This window comes from Balaenoptera acutorostrata, chromosome 19 (assembly GCF_949987535.1).
Source record: "Balaenoptera acutorostrata chromosome 19, mBalAcu1.1, whole genome shotgun sequence".
Classification (NCBI taxonomy): domain Eukaryota; kingdom Metazoa; phylum Chordata; class Mammalia; order Artiodactyla; family Balaenopteridae; genus Balaenoptera; species Balaenoptera acutorostrata.
In genome coordinates, this window is record NC_080082.1 from 425,382 (window position 1) to 438,812 (window position 13,431).

The window sequence follows — 13,431 nt, forward strand, 5'->3', positions numbered from 1 at the left end:
GTGCTAGGCCCCCTCCCGGGACCCGGTGAGTCGCAGGGAGCCCGTAGCCTGGGGTCGGCGGGTGTGAGAGATGAGCGGGGTTTGGGTGAGAGTGGCCATCCCATGGGCAGAGCCCTGGGGAGTCCACGTGTGACTCGGGTCCGAAGGGCTTACTGTGGCTGCTGAGGTCAGGACAAAAGCCGGAGGCTCTGGTGGGAGATGTTGGCTGGGACCAGGGTCGCGGCTCACGGACTGAGCTGGCATTAGGAGAGACAGGGAGAGCTGAGCACAGGAACGCGGCCTGGGACCAGTGCCCGCCAGCTGTCCGCGCCATCCACAGCAGCGCCACTGACAAGTCCCCACTGGGAGTCGGGCCCCTTCCTCGCCACAGTCCTGACTCTCTGGGCCTCATGGTCACCTCTGTTCTCGGCAGCCTCTCCCTCCCACACGGCACAGCCCACCATGGGCGGGCAGAGGCTGAGTTGGAAACAGGACGTGCTTCACTCTGGCTCTGAGGTTCTTTTAGGTAGGAACAGTGAATAATTTGCCATCACGCAGGTGAACGAGAGCCTTACGCAATCACACAGGGAACACCCACCTCGCACCTCCTCACTTCATTCACTTTGTTCTGACCGTGGCTTTTGACACGCTGGGAAAGCAAGCCCTTACGTGCAGAGCCTGCGTGTTCATGTGTTTTCTGAGTCTCTCGTCAACGTGGAAAGAGCTCAGGCCAGACGGCGTGACTGGGGTGCTCTTTCCCGAGGGCTCGGCGGAGCCTGCCAGGCTGGGCCTGAGGCTGAGCACCGAGCGGCCGAGCGGAAGAAGAGTTCACGCTCTTCTTCCACCTGTTATTTTGCATGGATCCCATTTCTGTGTTATAATTTCTGTTTTCTATTTTCAGATTTTGTACAGCGGCAATTTCTTATTCTTTGTGTAAGTTTTCTTCCCAGTCACATGACATCTTGTACAGCTGTTTGTCTCCAGGCCTTATAAAAAAGGTGAGTCTTCTGGGTTCCTTTTTCTGCTCTCCTGTAACCTCCAGTTTTGTACGGGTTTCTGGCCTGAAGCCTGCGTGGCCTCCATCTCGGCGCTCGGCACCGGCCTCGTTGGTAGCAGACTGTCTCCTGGCGCCACTTGCCGTCTGCTTGGGTTGAACGCTGCCTTTTCCTTCCATCTGAGTTAAGAGGAGGGGCTGGAAGGTGACAACTACAGATGTCCCTCCTTATTTATGAAGTAGGCAAATTAAAAGATTGACGTTCATAGAAAGTGTGTCAGCATTTAAAGAAGCACCCTGCACTTCCTCTGAAGACGGCCTGGGAAACTGTGTTAGAACCCTCAGTGTCAAAGGCGGCAGTGCCGTCACAGCGGGAACCAGTGTTGCTGCACCTGCAGAGCTTTAGGGAACGTCTCCCATGAGGCTCGAGCCTGGTTCTTAGTTCCAGGCTCCGCGTCGGACTCCTGGGCGCTGCTGGGAGCTCCACCGCGTCAGGAGCAGCCTGGGGTCCAGGTGCCCCTGTGCTCCCGGTCCCAGGTGCCGACATTTTAAAGTGTGGGATGGAGATCCGGAGGAGTGGCCCAGAAGAGGAAGTCCTTGCCCTGTGTCGCAAGCTCCCCAACGTCCCCTCAAGCAGCCTGTGGCTCTGTCAGCATGAGGGCGGGGGTCCAACCTCCTAAGGCAAAAATGTGCGGCTCAGTGCATCACCAAGGGGGCATCTCCTGTAGCCAGTGAGCACACTACTTAGTGAGAAGGCGGGGGACGGCCGTGCGCGGCTGCAGGACGCGGCAGCTCAGAGATGCGTGGTCAGGGCTGGCTGCCCACTGAGACCCGGGGCTCCTTGCTGCCAGCCGAGCGCAGCCGGGCCCCTGCTTGTCTCCTCAGTCTCACAGCACACACGCCCCTGTCTTTTTTCAGTTCCAGTTCATCGTGTTCAGATGGTTCTCAGAGGCCCGAGACCCGCCCTCTTGGGAAGACCTGGCCAGCTCCCCCTGGAGGTCCCTGTGCCTGCCCTCCGCGGACTGGCGGCGAGCCGCCCTCTGCCTGTGGAAGCAGAGGACCTCGCGGGAGCTGCTGCAGCGGGAGGGGCTCCGTGTAGGTCCCGCCGGCCCCTCCCCTGCTTCGCTCCTCCACGCTCTGGGCTCTGTGAGCGCAGGACATGGGTGGGCCTGACCCGACGGAAATCACTCCTGGGATCGTCATATTTTAAACACGCCTGTCAGGCTGCGAGCTGGGGCCGGGCGTCTCCAAGCACAGTCACTGGGAGCTTGGCCACTCAGACAACATGCCCATGTGACTATTTCTGCCACCTCTTCATAACTTCTCATTTATTTCTTGGATGTTTGCCGGCTTGTTTTGGTCTTTAGAGAAAAAGTTGGGTCGTTTTATTGTATATTTTTTTCAACTCTTTTATTGTTAATTATCAGTCACACAAGAGTAGGTCTGACCATCTGTCTGACACCAGGAGCAGTGAGGCAGGAGCAGCCGTGCCTCGATCACTATCCACACACACGTCCCTGCTGGCGCCACACGGCTCCGGCGTTTACACACACTGCGTGTGCTGCGTGCGTGTCCCTGGGACACGTTGTTAAACACAGCGTGAGGTTTTGAGGTTAGTCTGTGTTGACGTGTGGAGCTGTGACTATTGGAAGCATGTTCTCACATCAAGTTTATCTTTTGGTTATTTGCACAACTTGGTGAGCTAGAACGTGATTGTTGTGCAGATGCCGCGGGCTGTCCAGGACCAGGCAGCAGTGTGGAGGACTGAGTTTAAAGACCAGTTTGAACAGTTTTGGTTATCTTCACGTTCAGAGTTAAATGACTGATTCTTCATCTGGGCTTGGTGCCAGCCTCCCAGTCTAACCCTGGGAGATGGCGTAGGACGATATGTCTGACAGACACACAGGAGACCGCCAGCTATAATGAGAGGGCAGCGTCACAGCCCCAACCTGTGGCTTCTGTGCTCTGTCCTTGCTGTGGTGGTCACTTGGTCCTTTTCTCTCAGTTGACTTACAGAGACTGGTTACAGCTGGAACTAGAAATTCAGCCTGAAGTTGACTCTCTTTCAGATACAGAAAGGTAAGTGTTTAAAGGATCTACCCTTTAAAATGTTAATACAGTTTTGTACACTGTCTTAAGTCTAAGTTTTGTCATTATATCCTCAATTTAATGTTCAGTTTAACATAACAGTGTATGAGTACAATTTTATTCATTCTTTTATTCGAGAAACACTTATTGACCTACAGTTTGCCAGACACTTCTAGAATGTTCTAGAAGCTGGGGATGCAGCGTGAACAAGACAGATGGGGCACCCGAGGCACATACAGGGCTTCCCACTTGCACTTCTGCCCCAATGCCCCTAAGCCGTTCTGCCGAGGAACTGTGCAGAACCAGACCCTGTGTGAGCCTGGGGGCGGGCAGGGAGATAAATAAGGCAGATTAGAGGGTGCTGAAGACACCAGACGGGGCTTTGGGAGCTGGTGCCAGCGGGCAAGGAGCAGAGGAGGCTGCGCCTGGTGAGGGCCACAGTGGGGAAGCCCTGGAGGGTCTCAGCTGGTGTCGGCCAACCAGGGAAGCAGAGGGGAGGGTGGGCAGCGCCTTGCCGAGTGCTGGCTTTGAGGCACGGCACCAGGGGTGAGCGAATCAGAATCTGAGCCCCATGTGAGTCCCAGGGCTGGTGACTGAGACCGCCAAGACGTCAGGTGTGCTCTCCTGGCCTCGAGCAGGTGCTGAGGGGCCGTGGGTCAGGGGGCCCGGGAGCCAGAGGTGGCTGTCCTCAAGCCACCGCACTTGGAGTGGTCAGAGACGTCCCTGAACACGGGGGTGCCGTGGCGTGGTGTCAGATTCTGACGGAACAAGTAGAATGAGGAAGGACAGCGATGGGCGATGGGAGGGACGACCTGCTTCCTTTCCCAGCTCAGTGGGCGCTTCCACCTTTCAGGTTTGTGCGCGGCCTGCCTCCTGTGCGCTTCCTTCACGTGCTCACGAGCCCGGGCTTCCTTCCTTGCCAGGAGGGAAAGAAGGAACTAGTTTTCTGGCCTGCGGATCCATAGGACCCCTTCTTAACTCACCCTCAGGTCACTGTGTGTTGATGGTGTGGGGTCCTGTTCAGGGCCTCCTTCCTTCTCTCCTGACTGCAGTTCCAAACAGGCTTTGGCGGCTCGCTTCCTGCCTCTCGTGGTCACGTGGGGAGGTCCTGCTTGGGTCCTGTTATTCCTGCAGGAACAGACTGCAGTGTTGGTGGCTGTCTGTGCTGCAGCTTCAGCACCACGGAGCCTGGTCGATATCTGGATGCTTTGCTGGTGGACCTGGGACAGTGCAGGCACCCCCTCCACCCCCAGCTCAGCAGCTGTGGACCTGCAGTCCCTCTCACCCCTGGCTGAAGCGGACCCTGGCCCGTGCCTCCCTCAGCACAGACCCTGGCGTTTGCATTGCAGGCGGGACTTCCACCAGTGGGCCATCCACCAGCACTTCCTCCCCGCGCCCTCTGCCACTGGGGGCTGTGACGGAGACCTGGAAGTCGCCTGCGCCACGCTTGTCGACGTGCTCATGGACTTCTGCCAAAGGTTAGGAACGTTTGTGCCCAGAAGAGTCGTCTTTTGATTTTGGTAGCTCTAAGAACGTTTTTATTTCTCTCAGTCCAGTTTGTGTTATACAGAGCACAGTTGAACATATCCTGATCGCAAGTTTGGGTTTTCGAGATAAAGGCAAGCTTCCGGAATCAGCTTTCTCTCTGTGCATAGATTTGCCAGTGGCAGTGACTTGGTCTTTTTGCTTTGTCTCCTGGTATCAGGGTTATTAGCAAATGTGACGAGAATGAAATCTCAGGCAAGTCGTGGGCGCCAGTGTTGTCACCCACAGTGCAGGAAGCACTGGCATGAACTGCCTGCCATGAAAGGCAGGTGTTCGTGGTACCATATGGGCTGTGCCAGGTGTGGCCTTCTGACGTGGCCTGTTTTTCTCATTGTCCTCGTGGTTGCTGTGTTGAGGTGGTACGTCGTGTTATCTCATGGTTTTGATTTGCTTTTCCCCGATGGCTTATGATGTTGAGCATCTTTTCATGTGCTGGTTGACCATTTATGTATCTTTTTTGGACAAATGTCTAATCAGATCATTTGCCTACTTAAAATTGGGTTATTTGCTTATTGAGTCATAAGAGTTCTTTATATATTCTAGATACTCAGTCCTTATCAGATATATGAGTTGCAGATATTTTCTTCCATTCTGTGAGTCATCGGTTCACTCCCTAGAAGGGGTACTTTGATGCACAAAAGTTTTAAATTTTGAAGAAGCCTTATTCATCTGTTTTTAGATTTAGCTCTTATTTTTAGGCCTTTGATCCATTCTGTGTTAATTTTTTATATGGTGTGAGGTAGGGATCTGGCCCCATTCTTCTGTATGTGGCTATCCAGTTGTCCCCTTTTGTTGTAGAGACTGTCCTTTCCCTGTTGAATGGTCTTGGTACTCCTGTGGAAAGTCCATTAGCCATGCATGTGAGAGTTCACTTCTGGACTCCTGATTCTATTCTACTTATCTATACGTCTATCCTTGTGCCAAGACCACACCATTTTGATTACTATAGCTTTGTAGTAAGTTTTAGAATTGGAAAATGTAGGGATTTCTTGGCGGTCCAGTGGTTAGGACTCTGCGCTTTCACTGCTAAGGGCCTGGGTTCAATCCCTGGTCAGGTAACAAGTTCCAACGAGCCACATGACACAGGCAAAAATAAATAAATTTTAAAAATTGGAAAATGTGAATCCTCCAATTTTGTCCTTTTTCAGGATTCCTTTTGGCTATTCTGGGTCCCTTGCAGTTCCACCTGAATTTTAGGATCAACTTAATCACTTTCTGCAAAATGAGATGAGATTCTGATAATGACTGCACTGTATCTGTAGATCAGTTTGGGTAGCGTTGCCATCTTCCTATCCATGAACATGGGGTGGCTTTCCATTTATTTAGGTCATCTTTAATATTTTCAACAATGTTTTATAGTTTTTAGCACACAACTCTTGCATCTCCCTGATTAAATTTATTCTTAAGTATTTTATTCTTTTTAGCACCATAGGCTCATTGCTTTAATTTCACTTATTTGCTCTGATGGTTTTTTATTGTGAATTCTTTAGGATTTTCTATATATAAGGTCTTGACATCTGCCAGTAGAGATGGTTTAACTTTTTCTTTTCCAATCTGGATGCCTTATATGTACTGATTTATTTATTTGCTGAATTGTCCTGGCCAGAACTTTACAGGGCAGTGTTGACTGGAAGTGGTATGAGCGGACAGTTTGTCCTGGTCTTGATCTTAGGAGGACACTTTTCAGTCTTTCATCATTAAGTACGGTGTGAACTGTGGGTTTTTCATAGATGCCCTTTGCCAGGTTGAGGAAGGTCCCTTTTGCTCCTAGTTTGTTGAGTTTTTTGGGTTTTTTTTTTTTAAATCATGAAAGGGTGTAGCATTTAATTTTATGCTTTATCTGTGTGGTTTTTGGTTTTTTATTCTACTCATATGTTTATTGCATTAATTGATTCTTGCATGTTGAGCCAACCTTGCATTCTTGGGATAAATCCCACTTGGTCGTGGCATGTAATTGTTTCGATGTGTTGCTTGAGTTGGTTGCTGGCTTTTTGCTGTTGTTGGGACACCGTGAGTGTCCTGCAGTCTCTGGGTACCTCCTGGCCCTGTGACCACAGGCCACTCTGGAGGCAGGAAGAGAAGCAGGCAGCCCAGCACAGTTAGGAGACACTTAGGAGGCTTTCACTGTGTTTTCATTTCAGTTCAAGGAGTTATGATCACTCAGAGAATTCTGATTTGGTTGTTGGTGGCTGCACAGGAAATCGGGATATTTTTTCCAGATTGCAGGTGAGTTAGAAGATGTAAAACTCAAGTGTGTCCACTGTGTTTAAGCCACGTGCTATTAAGATATTTATTATGAATATCCACAGTGAGTCCTAAGGAACCTGACCAGAATGAAAGCTTGAGTCACATACACAATGGCTTAGACCAGAGAGACCACGTGCTCTGTGAACTCACCTCACTGTGAACATCACAGGAACATGGAAACGAAAGCTGTAATATGGGAAGCATCTCCAGGCTTTAGGACGTTTAAAATTTGAAAACAGAAAGTAAAAATACTGACTTTGGTAGTAACATGGTTGCTGCTCCTGTTTTCTGCTTTTTAACTCTTGGTGCTGCATTGGGAGGTCAGGCTCTGAGAATTGATATAAATAACCCTCCACTTGCCTGAGGATCAAGAGTTTGCAGATATTGGAGGCTGGGAGACTCTCCTGTTTCCCGGGTCACTTGGCACCAAGGCAGGAGCACTTTTAGGAGAGTGCAGAAACTGTGTTTCTCATGTTGAAATGAAAGGTGCGTTTCTGTCAGCATCCTGCTCTCCCCGGATCTCCTGAGAGTGAGCTTTGGGGTCAGAGTGCGGAGCAAGGCCCCATCCTGCATCCTCGTCCACTGAGTGCACTGGGGGTCTGTAACTTTGGAAGTGTACGTGCAATTCTGTATTATAGGATTCGGTGTTCCCGCTGTCACTCTTAAAAAGTGCCTGACTTTAAAACATGTGGGGAATGAAAGAGAAATCATGGAGGATGTGGTCTGGAGCACTGGGAAAATTTACTTTAAAATGAGTAAAACCTCCCACAAAAAAAGGACCCGAGTCCCCCTAGCCCTCATCTTGACTTTTGTCCTCCATGTCCGTCATAACTGAACGCAGAAGAAGGTGACCTGTGAGGGCAGGCACAGCGGGAGACGTGGGGTTGGGGTCACACATGACGGGGCCATGACGAGACGGGTGCTCTGCATCTGGGGGGTGAGACAGCACGTGTGCCTGCAGGCCGTGTGTGCACCTCACTTGTGTGATTCACCCTCAGGCTGTGCACACACACCCACCTGCACAGGGGAGCAGGTGATAAACGGGTAAAGTGTTAGCCACGGAGAGTCTGGGGAAGGGTATTCTTTGCACTGTTCTTTCTTCATTTTTGCAAAATCCTGCAGTTGTTCAGTCATTTCCAAGTGAAAAGGCTAGTTGCACTCACTCTGCCGGCCCCACCTCAGGGGCCTGCTGGGAGTGAGAGGCCCCAGGATTTCTGCCTCTGTCCGTGCTCTCCTCCAGGAGATGGCTGCTGACCTGGAGCAAGGCCCAGCGCCCCTCGGCCGTGCTGCTCCCCGGGGCCACTTCCTCTTCGGAGTTTTCTGCAGACGCCTCCAGGCCCTGGCTCGAGGGTGGGACGTGGCCAGCCGCCTGCAGCGACAGCGGGAACTGCTCATGTGCAAACGGTAACATGGCTCGTGCCCCAGGGTCTGTCTTCACTTTGGGTTCTCTTCCCACTAGTCACTTGTCTCTGGCCCCCGCCCCAGCCTGGGACGGCATCTTCCCTGGGTCCCCTGGAGAGCAGGGTCTAGAGGTGTGAAAGCACCTGGGGGTGAACGTTCTCCTCCTGGGCTTCAGGAACCCCTCAGTTCAAAGACCTCGTGTGGAATGTGCGCTCAGGGTCCTCACTGCATTGCGGCTGAGCTGTGATGTCCTTCCCGGTCTCGTGAACTGGTTGTTTAACGCACTGCTCCCCGCCCTTGGTCATCATGTAACTTCACAGCTGGTTTGGGGACACAAAGTGAGTGTCCTTGGGCCCAGCAGGGCAACAGGCCGCAGACCAGGGCCAGTTCCGAGCGGGCTGGGAGGGTTGGCTGCGCTCCGAGCGTAGCTCTCGGGGTCACCGTCCATGCCTCCCTCCTCCCAGCATCCTCCTCGGCCTGCCCCCCTCCGTGCTTGTCGGCAGCCCCTGCTTGGAGCAGCTGGCTGCCCCCGACTGCGATGACTTCTTCCACTTGGTCAACTCGGAGCTGGTAGGCGCAGGGCAAGTGAGCTGGGGTATGGGGTCGAGGGGCCACGTGGGCACCTTAGGCTGGCTCTGGAAAACTCACCAGTGCATCCGTGGTCACGTGGAGCCAACGGCCTCAGTGCGTGTCCTGCCTGCCCACGCCGGGTCTCTGAGGGTAGGACATGGCGCTCAGAGCCGCGGGTGAGCCCTTCACCTGGCTCAGCACCGGCCTGCGAGGCTAGAGACCGGGCAGCCCCGTCCTCCGGAGCACGACTCCTTCACGGAACCTTCCCCAGGGTGATCACCTTGGGCCCCGCATGTGCAGACCATCCTGCCCGCCTCGCCTCCCCTCCGTCGGTTTCTTTTGGGGGCACGGAAGCCAGATGGTGCCCTGGCTCTCGTCAGGGTCGTGCATAAGTGCTCCCCTGCCCACTGCAGGGGAACGGCTTCTACACCAAAGATGGGTTCCCACTTTTTAAAAATGCACACGTGACTAGAGCTTGACCTGAGGTTCTGTTCGTTTGTGTGCAACTTTAAAAGGTAACTGGGGAAGCAGCAGAAATGAGATGAGATTTTCTTTAAGTTCGTTCTAAAGGCTGTTTCCCTTCGAGCCTTGAGAACGGCCTGTGAAAGCAGCCAGGTGAGGACGCGGCGGGACAGCACCTGGCCCGCCCGCCTGGGCCCATGGGGTTTGCGCCACAGCTGGCGGGCACGGGGGTGGGCGCGAAGCCGCACGGAGCCAGCCCTCCGTGGGCCATGGCGGTGCCATCCTCCCGTGTGTCCTTACGTGGTGGAGCCTCGAGCAGCTGCCCGCCCTGTCCTGCACGTGCCTTCCTCACTGGCCTCTACCGTTTTGCAGAGAAACTTCTCCCACGACGGCGCCCTGACCCACGACATCACGGCCCACTTCTTCAGGGTAATTTCCTTTCCCTCTGCCCCTCCAGCGTCGCTGCTCAGACCCCAGGGCTGGGCCCTTGCGTGCGTGGCAGCTCCTGGGGCCTGGGTCCACGTGCAAACCCTGTGTGTGGGCGTGTCTCCTCCCGCAGGGGCTCCTCAACGCCTGTTCACGAAGCAGAGACCCCTCCCTGGCAGCCGACCTGACCCTGACTGCCTGCCAGACCCAGTGCCCCTTGCTTCTGACCTCTGCTCTGGTAGGCTCCCCGTCTTCTCAGGGGTGTTCCTGGACCTGGTGCAGCCGGGGGTCTGCCTAGGGCTTCCTGGCAGTGTGATTCAGGGGAAGATGCACCAGGAGCAGTGGGGACAGACCACAGGAGTTGCGGTGGGGCTCCTCAGGAGTCTGTCTGTGCCCGGAGCCGTTCACGCTCCTCCTCCTTGCTCTGTGTTGACTGGAGCTGAGCGGGGACTGCTGCTCTGCTGGCCCGGCTGCCGCCCCAGCCCGTGCTGGCCTGGCCTTCTCATCACGATCCGTGGGTGGGGCTCCCACGCGGGCTTTCTCACCCCTTCTCAGTTTTGTCAGGAGGGAGGACGCTGCGCGTTCCCTGCTGAGCTCCCTGGGCGGCAGTGGCCTCTGGCTCACGGCTCTGCAGCTCAGCAGGGGCGTCCAAGGACCGGGCCCTCCTCTGTCCACATCCCGTGTCCTCCGCGGATGAGGATGAGCGTGCCTCACGGAGCTGCTTTGGGCCTTAAATGAGACGCTGTCCTCGCGGTTATGAAGCACTTGATGAGCGGGAGACAGGCTCTGGGGGTGTCGGCCTGCGGGCAGACATCGCCCGCGCAGATCGCCAGTGTCAGCCGAGGCTTCCCGATCTTCTTGGTGAGGGGGGGAACTGACCTGTCGGTGCCCGTTCTCTCCCGTGAGCTGTGGTGGCCGCACCTGGAGCCCGAGCTTCACCACCGGTGGAGGAGATGCTCCCAGAGCCCGCTGCCTACAGAGCTGCGGAGGCTGCAGGAGGCCCAGCACTTTGCCGCGAGGTGAGTGCGGGTAGCGGGACCCACTCTAGGTTACGTGAATGGTGTCTCGGGAGCTGGAGGGGGCCCTGGGGAGGCTCTGTGAGGCCCACGTGTGGAAGGGGGAAGCAGAGCCAAGCGGACACGTTCCCATCAGACTGGTGTCTGGGTGGGGTCCACCTGCCCGTCTCCTCTCACATCCGAGTGGGTGCTGTCCTCGGAGGTCACAGCAGGGATTGCTGGCCCCATCCAGCCTCCCTACATCTTCCTTTGTGACCCGTTTTTATCCGAGGCACCTGTGTCCCCCCACAAGGGTCAGGGATGCTCGAAATCTCAGAAAACGAGAAAAGCAAGTCTGCCCACTGAGTCTAATTCTGCAAGAGCAGAGAACTTTTTAAAATCACTGCATTATATTCCATTTTTAACTTTTGGCCCAGTTTTAACCTGCTGGAGAACCATGAACATCACATTGCAGTCGGAGCGGGGGCTGAGTGGAAGGCGGGTGCAGACTCTGGGGGGAGGACTCCTTGCAAAGCTGAGGCTGCCGGGACCAGGCGCCCCCGCCAGGCATACCACTTCCTGTGTCCGGGGCAGAGGGGCATGTTGACAGCCAAGGGCCAGCCTGTGGAGACCGGTTGTGGGGCCGGGCGGGGGGGGGGGGGTGTGCTTTGGGTTCTGGCTGTGACGGGCTGGGGGCTCTTGTGGTGACACACACCTCCGTCTGTGGCAGCGTCCTCTCCCCCCTTGCGGCACCCCCCGCACCTGGCCCGGCCTGGCTCTGCGCAGCTGCCCTGCACTTCGTGATTCGACGGGCCGGGAAGGAGAGCATCCGACAGGAGCTGGGGCAGCTGGACAGCCAAGGAGAGGAGGTAAGAATGAAATCCTTTCCCTGCGTGTCCTTTTCCAGCAGCCTCACTGGTTCTCAGGGTTCTGACCCCACTGTGCTTTTCAAGGACAGACAAGAGTTTGTAACTTTATTTGGAAGCAAAAACTTACTGGGTTTGTAGGTTTAGTAAGGCTTAGATTCTCAGGTTTGCTGATAAAAAGGGTACTTTACATTTCATTCTCAAGTGCTTTTATTTGGCCTGTTTATCAACGCAACCCTGGGGTGGGGGGTTAGGGCTGGCTGTCAGCTGTCCGGCGGGACCTTCTGTTTCATAGCCTCGAGGCACCCGCACCCCAGTTAGCTGCTGGCAGAGACCAAGGGTGGACAGAGGGCTGCTCGGATGGCAGGCTGGTGGCCCCACTGGGAGCTGTGGGACCCCCCCGGGGCCCCCTACCCAGAGCTGTGGCGTGCTCCCCTGTGTCTCCTCCAGCTGAACCCCTGGTTCTATGAAAGCCAGGGTCCCCCAGTAGCTCAGGCCGTACACACCTGCCTGAGAACAGTTGCTGAGCTGTGAGCTTTTAGTGATTATAATTTAAAGTAAGAAACTACCAGGGAGAGTCTATTTTTAAGAGTTTTCAGGTTGTTTTTGCTGGAAGGATTTTAGTGGCTCCAGAGCCTCCAGGCCACTGTCACCTCCACACACTCTGGCCTGGAGGATCAGCAGAGACAGGTCCCCAAGCAGTAATAGTTTATAACCCATTAAATTCTCTCTGTAAGAGTGACTGGAAAATTTTCTTTCTCTGGAGATCCACTTACGAGAGATTTATAACCTAGGCCTGTAAATGTTCAATTAATGAGGAATGTGTTCTTTCCTCGTTTATTAAGGGAACAGAGCACAGGTAGTTTAATGTTGCAAGTGGACCTGTTTTTATTTGCAGCTGTTGGTTTTCCTGTTTTTTTTTTCCTTGATGGGCCTGCTCTCTTCACATCTGACCCCGCAGGTAGGTCAGACCCTCTGCCTCCATAGGCAGGGCGGCGAGCAGCTGGCACGACCCCCCAGGGCACTTGAAACCATGGGTCCCCATCTCCCCCGAGACCTCCTGAGTTAGGGTCTCGGGGGGGGGGGGCACCTGGGACCTTTTGTGTCGAAGGTTTTCTCAGGAGAGAAAATCCCAGGCCGTTGGTCTGCCTCTTGGTGTCTTATGTCCAGAGGCCCCAGGTGGACACCTCTTCCTTGCACACTTGTCACCTTAAGGTCCTTCTCCCTCTTCTTCTGTGGGTAACAGGCCACTGGCTCTCTGAAGGCCCTGGACGTCTGTGCCGGGGTCCTGGGGTGTCTGCAGAGGAAGAGGATTTCCTGGCTGCCGCTCTTTCAGTTGACGGAAGCGGGTGAGAAATCCGGAGACCGGCCAGCCGGCCTGCCTGTGTCTGTCCTGGTTCCCAGCCCTCTGCCGGGAGCACAGGGGGCGGCAGGGTCAGACTGCGGCCTCGTTCTTTAGTCCTTCTCTTCAGAAGCAACTTTCAGATGGTTAAACATAAGCCTCTCCTTGGGGTTCACTTTGAAAACTCATTTTTGCAAGTTTTTGTTCTTGGTAAGTATATAGACTCATTTAAGCAAAATAATTTAGTGGAGTATCGAGGATCCCAGGGACCCCGGCCCCCAAGCTCTACTCTGCAGCATGAGGACATCACCCCTGCGTCACCAGGCACACGATGCCTGTGAAGACCCTGACCCTGCAGGGAGGCACCTGCGCTGCTGACGGAGCCCCTCTGTGTTGCAGATGCCGGCCTGGGGTGCACCCTCCTCCGCCTGGCTCCTGACCACCAGATCAGGCTGCTGCCGGTCGCCTTCTACAGGTAACCCCCGGGGCCTGCTGGTCAGGTGAGGGGCGGCGGGG

At 54.8% G+C, this 13,431-nt stretch overlaps 1 protein-coding gene across 10 annotated transcripts in view; it reads left to right on the forward strand.

Moving 5' to 3' along the window:
• FANCA (FA complementation group A) overlaps positions 1 to 13,431 on the forward strand; it is a 49,789-nt gene that overhangs the window by 35,557 nt on the left and 801 nt on the right. For 5 of the 10 annotated variants that reach the window (XM_057535002.1, XM_057535004.1, XM_057534999.1 and 2 more), the window contains 14 exons: positions 881 to 977; positions 1,892 to 2,068; positions 2,979 to 3,052; positions 4,411 to 4,539; positions 6,748 to 6,832; positions 8,094 to 8,257; positions 8,719 to 8,824; positions 9,383 to 9,715; positions 9,846 to 9,950; positions 10,619 to 10,731; positions 11,438 to 11,576; positions 12,472 to 12,534; positions 12,820 to 12,922; positions 13,315 to 13,390. In XM_057535002.1, coding sequence (XP_057390985.1) covers positions 881 to 977; positions 1,892 to 2,068; positions 2,979 to 3,052; positions 4,411 to 4,539; positions 6,748 to 6,832; positions 8,094 to 8,257; positions 8,719 to 8,824; positions 9,383 to 9,715; positions 9,846 to 9,950; positions 10,619 to 10,731; positions 11,438 to 11,576; positions 12,472 to 12,534; positions 12,820 to 12,922; positions 13,315 to 13,390 — 1,764 coding nt within the window. The remainder of the gene's footprint in view (positions 1 to 880; positions 978 to 1,891; positions 2,069 to 2,978; positions 3,053 to 4,410; positions 4,540 to 6,747; positions 6,833 to 8,093; positions 8,258 to 8,718; positions 8,825 to 9,382; positions 9,716 to 9,845; positions 9,951 to 10,618; positions 10,732 to 11,437; positions 11,577 to 12,471; positions 12,535 to 12,819; positions 12,923 to 13,314; positions 13,391 to 13,431) is intronic. The other 5 variants (XM_057535006.1, XM_007172534.3, XM_057535005.1 and 2 more) reach the window with 2 other exon arrangements.